The 24,329-nt window shown below is 53.4% G+C and overlaps 1 protein-coding gene across 4 annotated transcripts in view; it reads left to right on the plus strand.

Annotated features, from left to right (window-relative positions):
- The first annotated feature begins 4,455 nt into the window (after positions 1-4,455).
- EDA (ectodysplasin A) overlaps positions 4,456-24,329 on the plus strand; it is a 56,406-nt gene continuing 36,532 nt past the window's right edge. For all 4 annotated transcript variants that reach the window (XM_048959585.1, XM_048959588.1, XM_048959586.1 and 1 more), the window contains exon 1: positions 4,456-4,840. In XM_048959585.1, the coding sequence (XP_048815542.1) occupies positions 4,562-4,840 (279 nt within the window). In that variant the 5' untranslated portion in view covers positions 4,456-4,561. The remainder of the gene's footprint in view (positions 4,841-24,329) is intronic.

A 24,329-nucleotide genomic window follows, 5' to 3' on the forward strand; every position in this document is an offset into this window, starting at 1 on the left:
CCAGAGCTGTGGCACTGGGCAGGGTGGGGAGCGCCCATGCATCCCTCAGCCCTTCATCCAGACACAGAGCTGCGTGCTGAGCTGCTCTCACATGGGCTGCTGGGGGCTGAGCAAGGAGCAGAGCAGGCTGTAGGCTCCCCAACGCGTGCCTTGCACGCAGCACGACCTACACCCCTCCAGACAAAGATCCTATCACCTCCATTCCCAAAAGTGGATCCCAATGCCGGCCCTCGAGGCTGATACTCACCAGCATCCCGCAGTTGGGAGCCCAGGGCTGGGGGTGAGCAGCAGGCGTTGTATAACACAGAGTGGAATATCACTGCTGCAGCCAGGATGAGTAAGAGAACAGCTGACGTTGGTCACCGGCTGCAGTTCCGTGCGGCCGAGGGAGGGGGAGGCTGAGAGACGGCTGCACAGTTGAAAAAAATAAAGACAATGAGTCTATAAAAGTTGAAGAACTGAATAGATTCCGAACATTTGCTTTTCATTATCACCAAATAACATATAAATAAACATACGACAGAAACGAGAGCAACGGCCCAGCTGCCCTGTCCAGAAGGAGCCGTGTTTAGGCTGAACTGAGCCTTCTGTGGCCAGACCTCCTCCCCGTGTGCTCTGTGATGGGACTGGGATCCGGCTGAGCTCCCATCCCAATGCAAAGCCAGGTGTGTGGGAAGGAGAGCTGTGCTGGTTGTCCTTCGAAGGCAGGAGGGCAGGGGGAAGGGTGTGCGAATGAGCACTGCCAGTCCATGCACTGATTTGGTTTCTGGCATGAGCAGACCTGAGCCTTTTGCTGTTGTTGTTTTTGCATGTCGATAATTAATAGCGCAGCTCAGAAATGCCATCCATAAAGAATAGCTGGCTTTGCTTTTCCTTTCCCCACGTCTCACGGTGCAAAATGAGCCCTCGAGTGATGCTGAGCACGTGGCAGAGCAGATGGCTCAGGCTGGAATTGCAGCGGGTGCTGCACCATCAGCATCACCGCGCTCTCTGCTCCGGCTCTGCTGTGCACATCCCCCCATGGCAGTCCCAGGGCTCAGCTTTGCACTGCTTTGCAGTGACCACCAGCCCGGGGAGGACTGCAGGTTCAAGGAAAGGAGAGGGCAGCTCTGCAGCTGCAGATGTAAATGGCAGAATGTGGTGGAAAGAAGGAATCCCTGTGGCTGCTCTCCCCTTGCAGATCCGCTGCTCAGTCCCTGCAGACGGACACAGCCTCTGTCACAGCACAGTCAGAGCCTGCAATGGCTGGGAGTACAGCCTTAAATAAAGCAGATAACATGAGAAATGTCAGCCCTGTAGCTGCAGCAAGGGCTGCAGGCTTTCAGAAAGTCAGGATGCTTTGTCCTATGGGCTTACAGACGCATCTGAGAACACAATCCCTGCCCGCTGTGATCTCAGGATCCAGGAGGCTGCGTTCTATTAGGGTTGCTAACACCGCTGTGTGAGCAGAGGAGATGGCTTTCCTGCAGTTTAGCGGAGTTTTCCTCAAAGGAAAGTCATGAATTCCAAAGCTTTTAGGTCACGCATGTTAAAATCCACTCTGCTGCTGCAGCAGATACAACAGCTGGTGCCAAAACGTAAATGGGAAATGGGCTCGGAACTTATTTGCAGCATGCCTCGAAGAGATTCGCTTAATCTCCTAAATATGCAAAGCGCTGGCGCTGCCCCTGTGGTGCCCCCGTGGTGCTGAGGGCTTTGCCAAAGGAAGGAGACCTGAAGCAACGATCTGCTGCAGGTTCCTCCTCCCGGCTGTTGTCTGGGACACAGCAGCTCTGGCATGGTGGTGCTGGGGGTAACGGCGCACTGGGAGCCAGGAGGGAAAGCCCACGGGCTGAGAGGTGGCTCCGTGCTCCTCCCCCGTCAGCCCCCAGCCATCCCATCCCCTGGGCTATGCGGGCTGCAAGGAACAGCGCCTTTATTTCTGGGATGTCTCCTTTTCCCCTGGATTTCTCCCTGTTGTTCAGGGGGAAACAAAGCCGGGGCAGCTGGGCCCGATGGATTCCTGCAGATAGAGGCAAAATCCAGGCAGGGGGAACCTCCTCCTTGCGCAGCAATGCTGCTTTCTGGTTCAGAACTGCTCCCTGCAAAGCCGTGCGGTCCATGCGTGAGGGCCGCTCTCAGGTCTGGGGTGGCACATTCACTACTTGCTCGGATGGGATTTCTCATTAACCGGTGGGATTTTGTAGGAAGAGCTCCTCAGTGCTTCATTGTGAGGGTGTGATGTGTGTCCCAGTCAGATCCCAGCAGAGGTGGCCAACTCAGCTCTTCTGGATGGTTCACGGATGGATGGAGACCCCCACGCAGGCCCTGAAAGCACAAAGTATTGAGGGAATCGCTTAACCTCTAAAATTCACCCCGAAAGGAAGGTGAATTACCCTTGTAAACAGAGCCAGGTTGCAGCCTGCCTGAGGAAGTCGCTGTTTGTAAATAATTTGGATCTCCATCTTGAAAAACAGGACCAACCCTGAGTGTGCAAATAATTACAGATGTCCCTAAAATAATGGCAGTGTTGTGTACTGAGAGTCCGTTGGCTTTTATTTGCTTTTTGCTGTGGAGCTGTCAGGGTTGGTGCTGGTTAATGCTTCCAGTTTTTTCTATACAAATATTAGGGAAACATTTCTCTCTTAAATGAAAACAGAGACTCACATATAATTCCATGACCATGGCACAGAACTTAAAGGCAAAATAATAATAATAATCCCTATTGCAGAAAAATAAGTCTAGGAAGGAGTACAAAGAGGTCATCTGGTTCATCCAGCTCCCCAAAGGCAGCACAAACTGTGTTCTTTATGGCCCCAGCCCATGAAATACAGAGTGCTGGAGACCCCCCGTGCTCCCCATGCTCCATCCCAGTGCTTGCAAGGCATTCTCAGAGCCTCACATCCCCCTGCCCTGCTCTGTGGGGGGCAGCCCCCTGCCGCTGCTGCGCTGGGGGTCCCTGCACCATCCCCTCCCCTCCTCCCCCCCTGTGCCTTGGGGACTCAGGGTTGTCCCATTCGGTGTCACAGCAGATTTCTGCTGGCACCCTGTTTTGCTTTGGGCACCTCTCCGATCTGCTAAGAGCACAGCTAATGCTTTATGCCATCAATTCCCAGAGACATCCCTGAAGGATGCCAACAAAACACTGCCGTCGGTAAGAGGGCTCATGGTGCCACTTCTCCCCCTGCTTTCTTTTCAGGTTGGGCATTAGGAGAGATTGCTCCTCCAACACAGCAGTGCTGCCCATGGAGCAGTGGGGTCACCGGCCCAGAGGTGTCCCAGAACCGTGGGGAGGTGGCACTGAGGGACGTGCTTTAGTTCCTTTTTCTCATCTCACCCATTGCTGCTGTTAGCAGTTCCTGAAACACCAATTTTGAGCGTTTCTCATTAGAATCACCCCAAAGCTTCTGTCTGCTTCAGCTCCTTGCCCAGAGGGCCCCTCCACCTGCTGTCCCTGCCATGTCACACACGGTGACACCTCCATGCCTCCCCTTGTCCCTTGCTGTTGCAGACACCTCTGTGCCCCATCCCTTCCCTGTTGCTCCCACTGCCTGCTCCCTGCAGCTCCATCCCCACGCCCCCGTGCTGTTCTTCTCCATCAGGAAGGGCCCTGATTTATACTTTCTGTGCGTGTTCCTCATTGTCTCCGAGATGACCGAGCTGATCTCATGCTATTCTTTCTATCTTGCCTCTGCCCTGGGATGTTCTGCAGATGTGCCCTTGTGTTAATCCCTGTGAGCAGCTGGCAGCTCCCCCAGCCCTGTGTTCCCAGCCACACCGACCCCCCCTGCACCTCCCACTCAGGTCTGCTTTCTCAAAGCCCCCCCTCCCAAACCCCACACCTCTGCCTCGTGTACTTTTGCTGTCAGTGCTCAAGAGGCATTTGGATAAAGCCCCCAGGGATGAAGCCCTGGATTGCTTTTTGGTAATCCTGGCTGGCCCCTTCCGAATGAACTCTGCTATTCCCTTCCATCCCACTCTGTTCTGTTCCATTCCCACCCGTTATTTAACATTCCACTCCTTTCTACACTATACCATCCCATTCCACTACTTCCTTCCATTTCTTCCCTCTTCCCTTCTCTCTTCCCTTCCCATTTTCCTTCTCTTCCCTTTTCTCTCACTATTTTCCTTCCCTTTCCCTTTCCATTTTCCCTTCCACATCTCCTTCCTTTTTCCCATCTCTTTCTTCCTCCCATTTCTCTTCCCTTTCCCATTGCCCTTCATCTCCCTTTCATTTTCCCTTTCCTCTTTTCCTACCTTTTTTCTCATTTTCCCTTTCCCATCCCTATCCCAACCACTTCCCCTTCCCCTACCTTTATCCCTTCCCCACTTCCCCTTCCCTATCCCATTTCCATTCTCCCTTTCCCATTTCCCATCTCCCCTTCCCTCCCCGCTCCCCTCTCAACCCATACCTCCCATCCCCGCCCCCCGCCCATTCCCCGCCCGCATTCCCCGCCCCGCTCCGTTCCCCGCCCCCTGGCGTGGCGGTGGGGCGGCCCCGGCCGCTCTGCCCCCGGCGCCCCGTCGCTCCTCGGCCGAGCATGGAGCAGTAGCGGAGCCGCCGCCGCTCCGTCCCGCGGCCATGGGTGCGGAGCGCAGGGGGGAGGCGGCCCGCGGCGGCTGCTCCTGTGCCGGCGCCGGGAGCTGGCGCCTCTTCCTCGGCTTCTTCGCCCTCTCTCTGGCTCTGCACGTCCTCACCCTCGGCTGCTACCTGGAGCTGCGCTCCGAGCTCCGCCGCGACCGCGGCCCTCAACCCGCGGCCCCGCCGAGACGCGACGGAACGGCGGCGGCCGCCGCTCCCGGAGCTCCGCCCGCCGTCCGCCCGCAGCGCCCCGCGGAGAGCGGCGACCGGCGGCAGCAGGTGGGTGCGGGCCGGGCGGGGGGAGCCGGAGCACCGCTTTGGAGCTCGCGCCGTCCCCGGGCTCCGTTGGCGGTCGTCCCCCGCTCCGCTCGGCCGTCCGCGGGGCCCCCCGACGGCCGGGGACGCGCCGCGTTACGCTACACCTGCTGCGGGCGGCGCGGCCCGACGTGCGGCGCTGCGGACGGAGCTGCGCGATCCGTGCTGCGGAAACACCGCTGCGACAGCGCCGCTGCGACGCACGCGAGGGGAGCCCGCAGCGCCCGTCCGCTGCGCCCGCGCTGCTTGCGGCGTTCGCTTTTCCCGCGGCGCAGTTGGCCGCAGGGAATCTCCCCGCCCCGTTTTGCCGCTGGCACCGAAGGGCCTCGAAGTCGGAGCGGCTGCGGGCGGAGCCCCCCGAGGGCCGTCGGTGCGGGGGGACCGCGCGGGAACGGCTGGGAAAAACCCGTGGGTTTGGAGCCTCGGCCTCTGCGTGCCGCTCCCGGCGCCGTTTGGGTTCCGTGGCTTCTGATAACGAAGCGTAAGCGGAAACTGGATTGGGGGAAGCCGGATAATGCGGGCATCTCCCCGCAGTGCGTGTTTAAGCGGTGTCAGAGCGAAGGGAGAGAGCTGCTGGTGTTGTGATTGAGTTTGGGATTGCCCTGTGGCTGCACATGGCCGGAGCTCCGGCTGCGTGTTGTCACGTGAAATGTGCTCGGGCTGCAGAGCGCTGGGTCACGGAACAGCTGAGGCGTGAGTAAGTTACAGCCTGAGATGAGCTGAGTTTGTGCTGAGACCTGAGCGCCGCTCTGCATAGCCGCCGTGCTCCGGAGAAGGGTCTGCGAGTCGGTCCTTGGTTTGCTGTGTGTCCAGTGAGGGCTTTCTGGCCGTGCTGCAGCGGTTGGTTACGAGAGAAAGTTCCCTGTTCCCATGAGCAGCAGGCTTGGCACGATGGGCAGGGAGCTGCTGGCACCGCACGGCGCTCTGACAGCATGCAGCTCGTCTTATTTGGAGCATTTCTCTGCTCTTTCTCACTGCCTTCACTGGAAAAAAAAACAAAAAACAAAAACCAACCACCCAACCCTCAATGCTGCAGCGTTTCATTAATCCATCCGTTTCCGGATGGCCGCAGTGAAACAAGGTGTTTGCAAACAGCCTGCCTTGAGGAGTTAATGACGGTGTAAAACTCCTCCATGTGCTCCTGCAGCCTCACTGCACACAGATGTGTCCCGAGGCATCAGCTCGCAGCACCCGGCGCGGCTCAGGGCTGCGATGGTGACACTGCAGGGCTGCAGCCTGGGACCCCCCCGGGTCGCTGTGCTGTATCGGAGCGGTGACGCAGGCTATGGGAAGCCCTTCCCCTCGCTGACCCCTTTGTTTTATTTTCTCCTCGCTGACCCATGGAGGAGGAGGGCGGCCGCGATGGTCAGCGCTGGGATTTTGGCAGGAGCCGCGCTGGGCTCTGTGCCAGCAATGACCTCATGACAGGAGCGAGATTTGGCAGCCCGATAGCGCTCTGCTTCCCTATCTTACAGGGTATTCAAATATGTAACTAATTTAGGATACAAGGGCAATTTTTCATGGCAGAGGTTGAGGCATTGTGCTTCACATCTTTGTCCCAGAAGCTGCGGGGTGTTGCGTCAGCAGTTTGGCCTCTGGGTTAAAAGTTTGTTAACGCCGCGTTAATTGGCTGGGTTGGGGCGGTTGGTGGTGCTGGGGAGCAGCGCGTGGGACGGATGCAGCCCTGGCAGTGCAGCCCTTAGCAGTGGGTGCTGGCACTGTGGCACAGAGCGGGCAGAGGGGATTGGAGCAGTTTGTGTCTAACCCACACAAAGTCAGACAGTTACTGCTGTGCTGCTTGAGTTTTGCAGTGGCCTCACGGCGCTGAGCATCCAAAATGATGCTCTGACTGCAGGATGGCTGCAGTGGGGGGGGGGTGCAGCCCGGCAGGGTGATGGGACTGGAGCTCCTCTGGATGTGAGCATCCTCAGCTGGGCTCAGCAGGTGGGAGGGCTGCCTTAACAGTGGGAAACGCCTGCTGTGAGCATTGCTCCTAGCAGGCAGCAGGCCCCAGCCCATTCCTTGTTAGGAGCTCAAATGAGGTTTTAGGTTTGCTCCTGTGCTCAGTGCAGCCCTGAGTTGCTGCTGTGCCTCCCAGCACCTCGCAGTGGCTGAGGATGGGGGTCAGGGGGTGCAGCACCATCTCTGCACGCTGCCTGCCCTGCAATCTGCTTCTCTCACTAACGCCATTGGTTTGGGGCGAGCAGTGCTGTGCTGCTGCTGGTGGCTGAAGATCAGCAAACCAGGTGTGGGCAGTGTGAGGCCAGGATGGTGCCTGTGAGCAGTGCATGCTGCTGTAAGCACAGGGAGCACACGGGGTTGAGTTCAGCACACAGCTCAAGCATATTTGGCCCCTCCTTGCAGAGCCACAGGGCCTATGAGTGCCCTCAAAGTACGGAGCCTGTACAGAGAAGGGTTTATTCCTCAAGCTGATGGTTGGCTGCAGCTGACGACCCAATAGCCATTAAACTGCCCCTGAAGCATCCCCCAAAAACAAAAAAGCTCCTCCTCTGATGCACCCCATCCCCACAGTGTGATGGGTGCACAGAGAGCTGAGCCATGGCCACAGGACGTGTTCTGCATCTCCATGGTGTGCATCCCTCGTGCTGTGCTTTGTCATCCAAACTGGGGCTCTGCTGTACGGTGTTCAGCATTGCTGAGGCTGTGTTGGTCTTTGGGTGCAGTACGCCTGGAGGGCTCGTAGAGAGATATCAAATGGGAAACACATTTGTGCTCCTGAGCCTGGGGATATTCTGTGTGAAATCCGGCACCGATCCATGCGCTGCGTTTCTTTAAAGAGCAGATAGTGCACAGCGTTGGAGGAGGGCTGCAGGGGGCAGGGATAACCCAGTTCATCTGTAGGGATCAGTGGTGCTGCTTTGGTTCCATCTCAGGTGGGAACTCAGGAACTCAGTTTCTTCTCAGAAAGAGCGGCGATGTGCGGCTGCACAGGGAGCAGTGGGGTCACCGTGCCCAGGGTGTCCCAGAACTGTGGGGATGTGGCACTGAGGGATGTGGGATGGGCATGGTGGGGTGGGCTGGGGATCTGAGAGGGCTTTTCCTGTGCCCCAATCTCCCCCCATGCCAGTGGGTTGCACGGAGGGCTTTGCTTTGAGTGAGTTGCCCATTGGCCCTTGCACCAGGGGGGCATGGAAAGCAAGTGAGCACGGGGGTCACAGCACCAAGTGCTCCATCAGCCCAATGGGATTTTAACCTCTTAATGTGACTTTTCTCACTGCACAGTACTATAAATCATCTCTGCTCCTCCGTACGCATGCAGTATCTTGTAGTGCTAATTAAGCTGCACGCCATCCTAATTTTGCTCTCATACTAATCCCATATATTTTTCTTGACTCGAAGCCAAACCCTGAAAAGTTCAGAGCATGCGAAGCTCCCAATCCTGCCTTATTATATGTTAATGACTTGGTGTTTTAATGTCTTTCAACACTTTAAGAGGATGTCATTTCTGGAGGTTTCTGGCTGCAGAAGGTGACCTGTGTGTGAGTGCAAAGCACTAAATGGGCTCTGTGCAGCGCGTCAGTGCTGAGTGCATCTCAGCACTGGGATCTGTCAGAGCTCATTGTGCACAAATACAAATTGCAGCGAGATTTGGATGTAATTTTAAAATAGTTAACTGTCTTTATAGGTTAGGAAAATAAAGCTCCTGCCTAGACTTTACATGCTGCAGTTGTAAGTGCTTTCTTGTTAAACTCTTGGGGAAATGAACTGTTTTTGTGTGCTGATGGTGCTGATGCCAGTTGGGCCTGAATGCTACTATAACAAATAATTACTTGCAGATGTGTGCATATTAAAATGAGCTCTTTCCATAAGGCCAAATAAAATTCTGTTGTAAGTGCAAAGTACTAAATATGCAAGATTGTATTGATGAAATGCCAGTGCTCTAATGCGTTCCAAATGGCAAGTGCCAGCATCCCTGGCTCAGGCTGCACCTCGACTGCAGCTCCTCCTCCTGTGCTTGCTCTGCACTTCCTCAGCAGTGGCTCATGCTATGGGGAGGCACGGAGCAGCACCTGGAAGCGATGTGTGGGTCTGCGAGGGATGCGGCCCTGTGCAGCACCTCCTGTCTTTTGTAGCAGAGAGGGTTCCTTGCAAAGCTGTGCTCTGTGCCCCCCACGCCTTTTGCTTGGGCAGAAGAGCTCAGTGTGAGGAGCCCCATGTGCAGAAGGCGCAGTGCTGCGTAGCTGTGCAGCGGTGGGCATTGCACAGAGCAGTGTTGTGCTGCATGGTGTGGCTTTGCAGCAGGGTGTGCTGAATGGCGTTGCATGGCATTGCATGCTGACGTTGTGTGCATGGCTTTGCAGTGGCACTGGCACCAACAGGCATTGCTTGGTGTGATGTCACCATGGGAGTTGCATTGTGTGGTACTGCGGGCACTGCATGGTGCTGATGGCTTTGTGGGGTGCAGTGGTGCCTTGCAGGGCTTTAATGTCTGTCTTTAATTGCTGCGGTGGGCACTGTATGCTGTGATGTGTGTGGCTCTGCAGCAGTGCAGCTTTGCAGCACTTTGGTGCTTAGCAGTAGCCGGTATCAGGTGCTCTGTGGTGTGGAAAGGGTGCAGGAGACGTGGCCTTGATTTGGGTTAAATTCAGGCAAAGATGATGATAGACCAAGCCACAGAAGTGATAGCAAATGTCAGCTTGCAACTTCTTTCTGCTGCTCTTACCAATTCCCAACAGATGTACTGTGCCAGTAGCTCCCAAAGCCTCAGCCCATCATCAAGCAGCATTAAATGCCAAACGTGCCCCAGGCAATGGGTGCTGGTCCCCATCCATCCCTGCTGCAGCCTTTGTTTGGTGCCCATTCATCCCAGCTTTGCCATTCATTCACCTCTGCGCCTTAAATCTCTCCGGAGGCACATAACAAGGGATGGAGACAGTAGGGTTGTTGCTTAAGCCGTGGCTCAGAGTCAAACACACCTCCATAGATCAGGGAAAGGCCCAGGGGGGCATCCCTGCCTGCTCAGCCCTTGGTTTTGGGGTATGGTGCTGGGGATCGCACAAAGGAAGCCCTAAAGTGCCAGGGCTGAGCTCAGGGCTGTTAACCCAGCACAGGTGCTGCTGGTGGGTCCCTTCCAGCTCAGGTATTCTGTGCTTCTGACCCAGGGAGCCGTAGTGGAGCAGTTTACTTCCACCTCACACATCAGCCTTGGGGTTTCCTCAGTTTCCCGTGGGATGGGAGAACAGGGTAAACCCTTTACAGCCGATTCCTTGAGCTAATGCTGCTCTGGCTCGCTGTGACACTGAGATGAATACGCAGTTCATGTTTATAAAGATGTATTTTTACTGCTGTTTTAGGATTCTGGCTGTCAGTGCATTTGACCCATTGCCTCCTTCCGCTTGGAGAGGAGGGTTTGGGAACTTGAGGTTACCAGAGTTAGGAAGGGTTGTTTCTGTCTGGAAAGCCTTAACTCTCATTCCTTCCCGCAAAGGCAGAAAAACGAGATTGGAATGTGAATTGCAGGTTTGCCATTGGTGTGCTGTGTGAAGGCAGCACGGGGGTAACACACAAGGAGAACAGTTTCTAAGTGCAGCTGTTGGTGCCTTTTTAGTGGTAATGAACTCAATTAATCCAGTGCTGCCACTGAGCAATGGCCATGGGGGGACATCCAGACTGTGCTCTGCTGCCATGGCAGTTGGGTTGGAGGTGTAGAGGAGCCTTTCTTTTCTGCAGACAACAGATGGAGCATAAAGGTGTCCGTCCTCATCTGTCAGTGAGTGCTGTGCCTCCTTATCAGTACAACGTGTAGCAGAAATGCCGAGTCATAGCCTGAAGCAGTGATGGAGCACCTGGTGGGAAGGCAGGGCCAGCCCAGGGGAGCTCAGGTGCATGCAATGCACTGAGTGACAGAAGGGATGGAGCCAGGATCCACCCCTGCCCAGCCCTCATTTAAGGGTTGGCAGTGGATGTAAGGGTATCTTGCTGGAGATCCCTGCCTACCTGAGGCCTTCCAAAGTTAAGCAGCTTTTCCTCCTTTGTTTCTGTGTCCATGGCTGCTGCATTTGTTTTGTTCTCATTAGCTGCAGCCTGGGATTGTGCCACCCTGCTATTATTGCTGTACTTTCTATCTCATTATAGCATTGCACTCCATCGTGGCTGATTGGTCCCCTTTAGGTCACAAACCTACGTTGTTTTGTTCTGAGTTTGCACTGGTTGCAGTTCTGTTCTCCTGTGGCTCTGCTCTCTCTGCTCTTGCTGGAAGTTGTGCACAACTCCCTGCACTGGGACCAGTCCCAGCAGCAGCACATGTGGCTGGTGGTGACTTCCTTGTGACACAGCAGAGCACATAGGCAGCCACAGGGCTGTTTCTCTGCTCTTTCAGTAGCATTTGTTTCCTATGCTCTGAGTGCTGGCTCAATTTTTACAAAGGAAAATCACTCTATTCACTAATAAAACAAAAGGTGAGCTGGTTGGGTGCAAAGGAGCAATGCAGAGCTAAGCAGAATTACCTCTCAGGTGCTGTATTATCAAAGGCAGCATCTGAATGCAGGAACTGCAGGGAAGCAGCCACAGAAATGAGTTCTGCCTGGCATGATGGAGTGCTGTCCTGTGCTGCAAGTGGGTGACAGCTGTACTCACCTGCAGCTGGAAGGAAGGGTGCAGTGGGGCAGGAGCTGGTTGGGGCACATGCTGCATTTCTGGGCCCCTGGGTGCTACCAGAGCTGCTAGGAGTCAGCATGGGTGTGCAGGGAAGCACTGCAGTGTTGCAGCAGTCTGTCGTTTTGATGGGTGCTGCTGAAGTCTGAGCCCGTTCTTGCAGACAGATTGCATCATGTTGTAGTGACTGCTGTGATATCTCAATTGAAAAGAAGGAGGAGAAGCAAAGGCAGAATAAGCAGAAACAAAAAATTTAAAATAAAAAAAAAAAAATAATTCCCCAAACCAAAATAAAAATCTGAACCAAACTATCCGTGCTGATAGCCAAGAGGCTTTGCATGATGCTGCCAGAGTTACTGGCCTTCTGACAGTTTGATTACAGCTTGCTTAAGGTATATTGACAATGCAGCCAGGGCGTTTAGGAGGTGTTGAAAGCAGAGATGATGCCCTGTGCAGCCTTTGGCAGTTGGGCAGTGAAGGCCTTGGGGACTCAGCACCAATCCTGCTCATCCACACTTGGCTTTAGGTCTGGTGGTACAACCAGGCAGTGGGAAACACTGACTCCTGGGCAGTGCTGTGTGGGCTCCTGGTGAGCTCAGGGCACATCTGAGCGCCAGGTTTGTAAGGTGTGGAGCAGCTCTGCCCCATCCCTCACCCATCAGCATCTTCACCAGCACCACACCTTACACCTGTGCAGGGTGCTCCAAAATCAGGTGCCTCGTGCGCTAAGGCTGGCTGCTGAGCACCCCAAAGCAGGCTGCCAGATGCCCCCACGTCAGGTGCCCGTAGCAGGGTGCCGTGCCGTGCTCCCTCAGCCTCACGCTATCTCCAAATGCTGCAGCCGCTGTCAGAGTCACGTAGCAGGGAGCAGCAGCCCACGAGCGGCTCTGAAGCCGAAAGCAGCACGCCTGTAATAAAAGCAGGCTCCGACTTCAAACAAATGTGTACTGCACAGTCCTTGTTAGCACTCTGATGTGCGGCTGCGGAGCTTGGACAATTTATAGGCACTGCATCAAGAGCCTTAGTCAGTTCCATATGTGCTGCCTTCGTGCGTTTGCCGGTATGGAGCGGTGGGATGGGATCTCGGAAGTTGAGGTCTTCAAGTGTTAAATACAAAGCGTTGCTCCTGCAGGCTCTGCTCTGCTGATCCAAGTGTCTGGCGCACATTTCTCACAACAGGCTGAATTTGCCAAGGAGAATTACGCTCGGTGCAGCAAAGAGCTGTCAACTCTTTCCTCCCTCGCCTGCCAGGCTGCCCTTCAGCAAGCAGAGGGTAGTGCTTGAGGTGCTGAGTTCGGTAGTTAGTGGTGGTTGCTGGGGCTGCTCAGGGAGGTGTGTGGTCGCTCAGCTCTCAGCCCAGTTGCTGCGCCGCCTCCCATTGACTCTCCTGAGCCGGGCGCTCAATGGTTAAACGCTCCTGCTCTTGGCCTACAAGAGCCGGGTATCTCCTGCTGGATCCCTCTGCTCCATCAAATCTGGCAAATAGCACAGATTTTTATGCTGTGAACAGAAATGACGCCCCAGGGCTACGACTGAAGGGAGAGGTTGACATACTTACCTAGCAATCTTGTTATCATTAGCTGTGCTTTCTCCAAAACCCCAAATCCCAAGAACAACAGCAGCAGAAAACATTGCAGGTTTTGTGAGCAGATGCCTGGAGATAACAAATTACTTTGCTCTTTGTTTGACTCCTTGGCACTTAGTCGTTAATTAAAATGAGGCCAAGTGTGCTTAGATGGTTCATATGGAAGGAAAAAAAAGCAAAGCTTGCTTGCGGAATGAAGCAAAACTGCCTTTGTGAGAAATGGGGGCACCATCCCATGCAAAGTCAGCGTTAATCTTTCAGTCTACGAAGCAGCAGCACTAATTCTGATCCAGCTCTTCCCCTTTTCAGTATTATCTTTTGTGATAGAGAGATCTGCTGGCATTGAAGTTGGTCCAAAGTACGTCTAGGACGCTGGGTAGCACTGTCATGTGCAGCAGCACGTGTTTCTAAGGATGGACTTGGAGGATTTTTGTACAGAGAGGAGCCTAAGAAGCGTGGTTCTCCAGTTGTGATTATAGGCACAAGTGCTTTGCAGTGGGGGATGTTACCTTGCATACATGCCTTTCTTCTAGCTGGGGCACAAATGGTGCTGTTAGCATTCAGTGTTTGGATGTGATCACAAGAAGTATGCACTGCATTCCCCAGACCGAGTTATTGCTGTACTTTAGGGAAGGCCCAGTGAGAAGAATGCAGGGATGTAGCAGAAATGCTCAGTCATGGCTTGAAGCAGTGATGGAGCACCTGGGGGGAAGGCAGGGCCAGCCCAGGGGAGCTCAGGTGCATGCAATGCACTGAGTGATGGAAGGGATGGAGCCAGGATCCACTCCTGCCCAGCCCTCGTTTAAGGGTTGGTGGTGGAGGTGAGGGCATCTCCTGCTGGAGATCCCTGCCTGTCTGAGGCCTTCCAGAGGTGAGCTGCAGGATGGGTGGATGCTCTGTAGTGGCGCTCACTTGTAGTTCTACATACATCGTCCTGCCTCAGAGATAACAGGCAGCTGGTTGGCTTGGGCAGAGAGAAGTTCAGCTGCACGAGGACTTGTGCTCTGCAGGGCTGTTGTCTGTGCAAAGGGAGAGATGCCTGTTCATGCAGTTAATGCAGACTGCTGCCTCTGCAGGAGGCCAGCACAGCTGGGTGAGGAGCTCAACATGGCACATCGGGCAGCAGTGCACCTTCCAGCATCCTCCTGAGGACAGCCAGAGCTGCGTGGCTGTCAGCCAGCACCGACAGCAGGACGAGCATCTCCTCCTTTCACCATGGGATGAAAGCAAGTGCGCGTTGTGTGTCTGCAGCATCTCCTCTACGCTGTCCCTCTTGCACTGCCTGGATTCTCCCAGACCCCGGTGCAACGATGCTCAGCATCCAGCTGCATTCACAGCCCCTGCATGGGCTTAGTGGGAGCAGTGGTTGGTGTTGGGGGAGCACAGTGCTCCTGGGTTTGTCTCTGGAGCATTGCTGCACTCATTCAGAGCCTCAGGTATTACAGTAGGTAAAAGTCAGATGCCTAGAGCTGATTGCTTTCAGTCTTCCTGCTGGCTGCTTGGAGGCCCATTGCTGTGTGTGCTGCGTGCTGTGAGGGTCCTTCGGTGATTATTTGCTGTTTCCCAGTTCCATGCTAAGAAGGAACAAGAGCAGAATACTTGCTGGCAAATGACTCCTGAAGTCTTATGAATGATTCTGTTAGTGCTTAAACTATGCAGGGATATTGATTTTTTTTTTTTTCTTCCTCCCTCCTCCTTCTATGATCTAAACTTGGGTTTCTGTGGTCATTTTTACGTGGTCCTTTTTGAATTAGTGCTACGCGTGGATGGGCTATTCCATAACTGCTTGATGAACTGCTATGCTCTTATCAAATGACAGAACTCTGTTTTTAGTGCTCTAGTGACTGAATCGGCCCAAACCAGCAGCTTAGAATCAAGCCAGCCAATGCCGTTGTGGTGATTTGGGAGCAGAGACGCATCCTGTGGGCACCTGGGGAGGAATCTGAGGTGTAAACTCAGTGTGCATTGACTCACACCCAAGCCTGGTGGCTGCTGTGCCCTGCACAGATCCCATGCACTGCTGGGCTGGTCCACACCACCTCTGGCTTCTGCCTGGGCTGATGACTCCTGGAAGCACAGCCCTGTAGGTGGGATCTGCACTTGCATGGTGCTCATCCCTCCAAGCAGAGCTGCTGATGGCAATTAAAGCTGCTCCGATGATGCTGGGCATCTTCCCTCTGTGCTGGTTCTGGAGGTGTTCTGCAGGACGGAGCCACACAGCTGGCACAGGAAACGTGCTGCTGCCCATCTGCAGCCAGAGCGGGTCCTGTGTTGAGCAATTGAGGGTTCAAATCCCCTTCTAACTTTGTGCCACTTGTGGTTGCTTTGTGCCTACCTGAAGCTCTTCCCTGCAGCAATATCTGAAAGCAGAGAATACTCCACGTTAGAATTCTTAATTAACATTAATTATTTGGAGGGGGGGGGGGGTTGTTTATCAAACGTGACAGTTAATGAGCATCCAGTTGGGTCTGGTTATCACATGGAGGACTGAATGCATTGAAATTCGCTGCTGGCAGTGCTGGGGTTAGGCGGGGTGATGTGGAGCAGTGCAGCAGAGGTGGGCATTACGGTAGGAGAACGTCCTGAGCAAAGCACGTGTTGGTGCCTGCAGCCATTCAGCTTCATAATCTCGCTGTCTGTGTCGACTTACAAATGAAAGCTTGCAGTAATTTGGAGCAGCGTTTGAGTTGCGAGTGGTGGTGGTGATGCTGAGCTCGTCTTTTAATGCCGAGTTTGGAGGCTTTGAGGTTTGGATTAAAAAAAAACTTCAATGAAACCACAAAAAAGACATTGGAAGCATAACTGAACAGGTGGAACAAATTTGTTAAATCTGTTATTGGGAAAACAGCAACTTGCTTTTAAGAAATAAATCAATCTGCAGCTCAGCGTTTCATAATGAGGAGTGGGATAGGAAAATCTAAAAATATCTACAAATGGGAGCTAATGCTCTGAAGGAACAGATCCAAACTCGACTATAATATTGCCCATTGTGGTGACAATAAGCATTTTAAAGTTCATTGAGATCCGTGCTGGGATGCAGATGGGAGCCGGCGTGTTTCTCTTGCCTGGGTCCGGTTTTATTTGCATAACCACTTATAATTTGCATTGCCAGTAGCTTGCAGAGCTGGGGTTGGGAAACCACGATGAGTTCATCCCACTTGCTGTGCTCAGTGCATGAAATGGCAAATCTGGAGGGCAAATCTCTGCTCCCTGATGTGAGTGAGCGGGCTCTGTTCTCTGTCACCTGGCCGTGTTTGTCCCCTGGGAGCAGCCCTTGGTCAGCACAGGGACTCGTGCTGGTGGTGTGGGGTGCGTGCGCCTGCGTTTGCAAAAGGGCATCCCTGCATCCTGGGCTTGGCTTTTTCTTTAGATTCTGCTTTGATGTTTGGGCAGCACGGCCCCAACATCAGCTTCCCCATTTCTTGGAAAGCCATCCCACAGCCCCATGCTTCCCAGCAGGGTTTTCCTGGTGGTGTTGCATTTCCCCTGCTCAGCCGTGGCACACAGCAGCATTGCCCTTGGCTGCCATGCTCCAGCCCACCTTCCATCCCAGCCTGATGGTTGCTGAAGGCTTCCCTCTGCTCCTCTGGAGCAGGTACTGGAATGCATGTGGACTGCTGTTGCTCAGAGGTGCACAGGGAAGTGCATCTGTACGGCTCCTGCACGGTGCTCGCCTTTTGTGGAAGCGCTGTGCCCTTATGGCACTAAACCAGGAAAACCCCTCCTCACCATCCAGCTTTGGGTTGAACAGTGCTTAGTCTGGGTGCGATCAGGGCGCTTGGGGCATCAGGGTGGGAAATACCCCCTTTGCTGCCCATGCAGTGGGTAGGGATGCCCTGTGCGGGGCTGCGTGCTGCCCCAGGTGGGTGCCTCGCTTTGCTCTGCGGGAGGCACCGCAGGATGCCAACGGGTCCGGAAGGGCACACACAGTACTTCTGCATGGCTGGGCTTCCCTCGCTGCATCACAGCCCAGCTTTTTGCCCTCAAACCCATCACACCGTTTAAAATACTCTTTTTCCTTTTTTCTTAATGGTTTACCAAAACCCAGCCATCAACCTGACCATCCACGCGCTGCTCCACGCATCCACGCGGCCGCTGCAATCTGGCGGCTGCTGCTTTAATGAGGACTGGAGCTGTGCTTTCGGGGCCCGCGTGGCAATTGTGCTGACTCCTCATGATGCTTTTGGAAGCGCTGCTCGCCTTCTGTTGTTGCCGTGGTTTGGGAGTGCTTTCATTTGATGCTCTGTCCCTGGGAGAGCATCCCCGTGGTGCAGCTGCGCGGTGCCCGGGGCGGAGGTGGGGGTCCCACGGTGCCCATCTGTCCCCCAGCCCTCACCCATGGGTGCGGGGGCTCTCGGGATGCCCTGCAGAGCTGTTAAGTTGGCAGCTGCCGAGGCCAGGGGTTCAGGGAGGCTTTTGTGTCCCCGCTTTGAAGCCTGAGTCTGAAAGTGTTGTAATGAGGTTTTATGATGTATTCTGGCAAGGGCTTGTTATTTTGTGTGTGGATTTATTGTATAATGAACGGAGTGATTTTGAAATGTTTTGTGCAACCATTTTTTGGAAGGGACATTGTATTTTGTTTATGGGGATGTGTGAGTTTTTATGAAACTTTATTTAGCTTTTAGCAAGAATAATCTTTATTCAACAAATAGCGCAAATAAATCTTTAATTGAACAAATATGTGCCAACTTTCAAACACAGCAACAAACAATGACATGAAACGGGGCAACTTTGGAACAGCATACGACTTTAAGCATAGTAAAGAAATAAGTAATAAAAGCTAACAAAGAGCAGCTCGGGCCGTGCAGGGCAGGTGGGGGTGGGCCAGGCCCCCTCCCCACGCTGCGCTCAGCCCCGTGCCTGCTTGCATTGGGCTCCAGCCTGACCCAGGCTGTGCTGATGTGTGTAGCTGTGGGTGATGTGGAAACATTCTCCAGCAAAGCTTTGTGTCCCCACGGCGGCTCCAGGAAATATTTCATATATGTCGCTGTCTTTGCTCAGCAGCACTCCTGGGGGGAGAGCTCTCCCCTTCTGCATCCTGTCCTGATGGCGAAGCGTCGTGGGATGGCTGTGGGGAGCAGCACCTCGTCCCTCTGCAGAGCCATCGGGGTCCTGCTGCGTTGCCGTGACTGAGATGGGCACAGAGTGACCGGTGGCAGCTCTGTCCATAGCATTTGCTGGTTTCTCCCATAAGAGCAGTGAACCTCATGGCGCCTGGAGGTGGCTGAGCTGGTGGCCGTGCCGTGCGTGGGGCTCTCTGCAGCATTACAGTGCCCTGTTCTTCAGTCCTGCACAGTCTTACCCTCTGAATGCTCTGCTTGCTGAAATGTCTTTATCAGGAGCAAATATTTGGAATTAATTCTGGGTTTCCCGGAGTTTTTCCATCAAATCTGAAGATTGCAGCGCAGAATGGCTCATCCTGATCAGTGACGTTTTCTCTTTCCTTTATCCTTTATCCTATCCCAGCTTTTCTGCTTTACTTCACTTTTTGGAGCATTCCTTGTAGGGAAGGACAGAATCTTCCTTCTGTTCATTTCCAAGGCGGTTTCGTTCTGCTTCATTCCTTGCTCCTGCACCACAGCGGGGTGATGCTCATCGTTTTTCATTCTGGTTGCTGTCCCCAGTTACAGAAGGAACCTTTTGGTGGGGACACGTGTCCCTGCCTGGCTGCAGCTTTCCCCGAGGTGTCTGGAATTCCTTCTGTTTGTTTCTCAGACCTTCCTGCCCAACCCTCCAGAGTTGGCCTTCACCACTTTGGTCAGGGTGTAGAGCAGGAGATGAAATGCATGGGGCCACGAAGCCAAAAGAACATGGCTATGTTTGTGGAGGAAAGTGACCAAACTGCTTCCAAGTGTCTTTCCTACTTTCTAACCTTGGAAATACCAGGAACACGAAGCCTGATATTACTTATTTCTGTGGGAAATCTCATGTAGCGAATCCACTGTTACTGGGAGGAGCGTTTTCAGCCCCTCATTGGCCTTTTCAGCCCCTACAAGTTTTAACAAAAGAGCTTTTCTTCTAATGGTGAGCAACGGAATTGGGTGTTAATGAAAACAAATTAATTCTGAATGGAAAATTCCTTCTCGACTGTGTTGTGCCATTCTCTTCTAATAGTGCAAACCTGCCAGATCTCTCTCCCATCACTTTTCCAGGAAGAATAAATGAGACTTATGTTTCCAGAACCACGAGGTGGAGGCATCTCTTGGTTCGTGTCCAGCCTTCTTCAGCCCTTCACAGTGCCCCTGCAACTGCACAGAGCCAAACTCTGCTCTTTTCTGTGCCACTTCACTTTGGAACGTTGGTTTCCCTTCAGGTCTTTCCTCCAAGTTGGCTCGTTCCTCTTTCTTGCACTTTGTCATTTCTTTATATACCCGAAGAATCCGGTCAGGACTCTTTGTTGTTAAGCTACAAATTCAGCTTCTCTTTTGGTTTTGGGTCCTGATGTGATGTGGATGGGCATCCTCAATGCAGGAGCTCCATGGGACCGGAGGATTGCATTGGGTTTGGGGAAGCTCTACCCCCATTTGTCACTGGTGCCTTGCTGGAAGCCATGAGCCTTCAGTGTCAATGGGATGTCAGGCATGTAAGCGTGTTGGCAGCTGAGCTTCCTCTTGCCTTTGGATCACAAGGGAGGATGGAGCAGGTCCTGCAAGTCCCATGTAGAGGCCAGAGCCTGGTGAGCAGTCAGGGTGGGATGCAGCATGCAGCCACACGGCCACCGAGTGCTGAGCTTGTCCAATGGAAGGGGAGATGGAGGCTGTGCAGCTTGGTGGATGTCCATCACTGGGACACAGCGATTGCTTATTTGCACCGAGCTCAGCGTTTCGGTGCTCACAAGTAGCTGTCCTAACAGCTCGGCTGGAGCCCAGCAGCGCTCAGACGTTTTGGTCCTCAGCTCTCAGTTCTGCCACTTCAACCTCGCTTTGCTGCAGGATCTTCCTTCGGAAAGAATGCGGCGCTGTGCGTCAGAGCGCTGCGATGGAATTGTGAGCTCTGCCTTGGGGGTGAGGATTCTGAGCTGAACCTGTGAGTCAGAGCACGCGCTGCTGCAGCGCCCCGAAGAGTTTATGGCTCAGCCTCTCATTGCCCGTCACAACAGGTTTTTTATTACGCTGGAAAACTAATTTGCATCGCTTGTTGTAATTAACGCTGTAAAATGTTTAAACAAAAGCACAGATAGAAATTAAATTTACAGGCCTTGCGAGCAATAGCATTAGAATATAAGTTCGCTTTTCTCCTTTGGCAAGAAAGTGATTAGCTCAAATTAAATTTAGGGAGAGCTCTCTGCTCAGATTGAGGGATGTAATGAAAAAAACACGTGGCAGAGCTGGTTTTGGACCCAGAGTCTTCCACTTGTTAATCTGCAAATGGAGTCATCCAACCAACCCGTCTCTGCCCTGATTTACATGGTGGGCAAAAAATTACGATGTGGGAAAATGGACTCTTGGTCATGTTGGGATTCTCTTCTGTTGTTTTGAGTTGTCGTTCTGTTGTTTTATGGCTGTGATTAGTGTGGTTAGAGCTGACTTGTTTGTATGGGATGAGGCCATGAGCTGTCCCTGCACTGCTGTGGGACCACAGGATGGTGTGTTCTCCTTTGGGGCTGTCTGGCAGTCCTTTTGCTAGTCCAAATTCAGGTAAAAATTGAAGTGTGTGAGCATGGCTCTGTCCTGGAGTCCTCCGAGGGGTTTTGTTGCACAGAGGGTTTGCTTTTGGAGGACAATTTGCAGCCGTGGGGAAACACAGCCAGGTTGGGTGGTAGGAGCAATTCCTGCTGCAAACACTGATCAGGCATCAGCACCAGCTGCCCAGGGAGCGGCGGGGCCACCCAGCAGTGCTGCAGAGCTGCAGGAATGTGGCACTGAGGGGTGCAGTGATGGACACCGTGGGCTTGAGAGATGGATTCTGCATCCTGAAGGACTCCGTGGTTCTGTGGCTGTGACCTGGCAGTGTGTGTTCAAAGCCTGCTGTGTTGCTGCAGGGGTGGGTTTGGCAGTGAGTTTATGCCTGATGCTCTACAAGGAGGGAAAGGTGACGTTTGAGGCAACGACTCGTGGGTGGTTAGGATGAGAGTTGTGGCACTGATAAAACTCAGTGGCTGCTCCACCTCCGTGGCAATTTGGTAGCACTATAATAGTCATATTCCTGAGTATCTCTTTTTTTCTTTCTTTCTGGGTGAAAACCAACAGCAAAGAGCTGTCTGTAGAGAGGAGCTTTTTAATTTTTGCATCAATCTCCCACATCTGGGAAGGTGCAAGATGGCAGCAAGCCTAACGTGGGCTGCAGGGCGAGAGGGGAGCTCCCATGTTGTTCCTTTTATACACTCCTTGCGTGGCTGAGAGACAGACAGCATTAGGGACAGTGTTTGTATGGCAGCAGTGCATGGACTGAGCCCTGGATGCTGCTGGGAGTTCACAGCATCCTTTGGACCCACGACCCCGGCTCCATGTCCTGCCAAGCACTGCAGCTGGGAGCACTGTCACTTCTCATGCAGCATTTTCATTTTCAGGGCCCTCTTGCACTGCTGCTCTGCTTCTTGCTGTTCCCCAAGCAGCAGCTCTTTAAAAGTCCAAGCGTTGATGTGTTATCTGTGTTCATCTGAGCAGACTGTCAGCTCATACAAAAGCTCTTTCAAATCCTGCCAGCCTGTCTGCAACCTGTCTTCTTTTTTCTTTCCGCAGCCCTTTGCTTGTGTAGGCACTGTGTTTATGTGCTGCTCTTTCTCCTGATTAAATTCTCTTGCACCCAGTGTGACTCCGTGCTGGCTGAGCACATCTCCAGCCCATATGTGCATTGCAGTAATGCTGCTCGGAGTGGTGGTTGCATCACTCAACAGTCTGTGCTTTATCTGAGAGACAGAGCCCTGCTGCTGTAGTGGCAATGCTCAGTCATGGCCTGAAGCAGTGATGGAGCACCTGGTGGGAAGGCAGGGCCAACCCAGGGGAGCTCAGGTGCATGCAATGCACTGAGTGATGGAAGGGATGGAGCCAGGATCCACTCCTGCCCAGCCCTCATTTAAGGGTTGGTGGTGGTGGTGAGGGCATCTCTTGCTGGAGATCCCTGCCTACCTGAGGCCTTCTGAAGGTAAGCAGCTCTTTTCCTTCATTTCTGCATCTGTGGCTGCTGCATTTGGGCTTGTTCTCATTTGCTTTAGCCAAAGACTTTGCTACCCTGCCATTATCACCCCATTATAGCATTACCTGCTGCACCTGGGAGATGAAGAGGGTTGGGTAACAGAGCTGCAGAAAGTAAGGATTGGTTTGGAACAAGTGATTTCAATGGGATAAGTAGGAAGGAGGGGTGGGCTGTGCCAGTCTCGGTGAAGATGGATCTGTCATGCCCTAGGTGCTGACTGTGAAGAGCAATTAGAGCTTTTTTTTTTTTTGCTGGTTGGGTTTGATTTTGCTTTTCAGGGCCCTGTTCAGGATTTTGACATCTAAGCCTCTGAATCAGTTGCAAAAGAGAGCTGTGCAACTGGGGAAAATGCCGTTCGATTGTGAAGTTTCAGGGAGTCTCAAAAACACTGAACTGCAGGTTTTGGGTCGCATGACCAGCTGGTGGAGAACATCAGAGACGTGGGACTTCAGGTTTGTATGTGTGTGTGTGCTGGATGTTCTGTTTGAGAAAAGTTTCTCTGCGTGCACAGTGAGGTGCTCAGACCTCATTTAGCAGCGCTGCTGTTGGGAAGCGTGAGCTGTGGGAGGGCTTTGGTCAGGTCCTGCTGGGGGTTTGCTGGGACATGGGGGGAGTTTCTGTGTTGCTTTGTTTCGGCTCAGGTGTTGGGCTGCCGTCTGCGGACCTCAGGCAGCCTCACAGCTGCTGTGATACACAGGGATCCCATGGCATCACCATGCAGAGCGCGTGCACTGCTGCATGTCTGGGCAGACGGGGAACAGAGCAGCTCTTCAGGGCGTTCGCTCTTTACGAGCTGGCCATGCATGTGGATGGTAGTCCTCAAACCTGGCTGCTTTTCGGGAAGCAGGATGGAGATCAGGGCACCCTCTCGCGCCCAAACCCCCAGCAGTGCCTGCAGTGGGGCAGGCAGCCCTCCATGCATGGCTGAGCTGCAGGTGGGGGCTTTTCCTTGCGTCTCTCCTCCTCCTCAGACCAGCAGGGCTGTCCCTGGTGCACAGAGCTTCCCCCACAGCCTTCGTGGGAAGACTCCGCTATCAGATAATGATGTTTGGAAATCTGCTTGCTAGCAAATAACCTCTCTTTAAAAAGAAAATCTGGTGTTAGAGGTATAAAGGGGTGCTGGGAAGTGGAAGAGTGAGGCTGTGTCCCAGTGCAGCCCTGTGGAGGCCTGGGGAGGTGCTCTGAACCGGGTTTGGCAGCGGTGAATTAGAGCAGAGTGGAGGAGCAGCTCCCATCACTGCCTTCTGCTCCTTCTGCTGTTCTGTTATCCAGGAATGAAACAGGGTTGCTTGCTCTTTCACTCCAAGCTGAGCATTTCCAATTGGTGAAGCTCTGTGCGTCCCCTCAGTCGCAGGGCGAGAGCAGCAACTGTTTGATGTGCTGCTTTCAACTGTTGCTGCCTCTCGTTTGGTATTCTGCTTAATGCACGTGTAAGGGAATCGCAGTGCTGCTCCTGGCTAGGAGGAGAGCAGCTAATCCACAGAAACATGTGCAGCCCAACCTTTGTGGCTTTCCATTTTGCATAATTCTGCAGAACAGGATGTGTCAACACTCCGGTGTTTGACAGAGAGCCACTGCAGGGTGTGTGGATGAAGCGATAAGCTGGGACTGACGGGTAGGTGTTGGGACATGCTGCTGGGTGTCGAGTCTGCACAGAAACAGCTGTTTTATAAACCCCTGCTCTCCTTGGTAATGGAAAACTGACAGCATCCCAGACGTGAAGCGAGTTCGGGAGGTGCGGGCTGCTCTGTGCCTCTGGGTGTGTTGGGTGTCCCAGCAGTTAGCTGCCATTATTTTGGTTCTGTTTGTGCTGCTGGGACACAGCGCGTGCTTCATCCCTTTCAGATGTTCTTTTGCTGCTTTTCTTTTTTTTTTCTTCCCACCTCAACTAGAAAAGTTGAAAGAGGGATTTTGTTTCTCCTGCCTTGAAATGCTGACCTTACTGCATCATGTTGTCTGACTTCTGCTCTTCCATCCAAGCGATTAATGTCTGCACCTGGCAATGAGGTGGTGGGGACTGCTCGTTTTGCTGCATTTCCATACCTGTGGTGCCCATCCTTGAGGTTCTCCTGCCACTCTGGGTACAGCACTGTTTGTGCTGCTGTTGGCACTGTGCCT

The sequence above is a fragment of the Lagopus muta genome, chromosome 13, assembly GCF_023343835.1.
Source record: "Lagopus muta isolate bLagMut1 chromosome 13, bLagMut1 primary, whole genome shotgun sequence".
Taxonomy (NCBI): Eukaryota; Metazoa; Chordata; class Aves; order Galliformes; family Phasianidae; genus Lagopus; species Lagopus muta.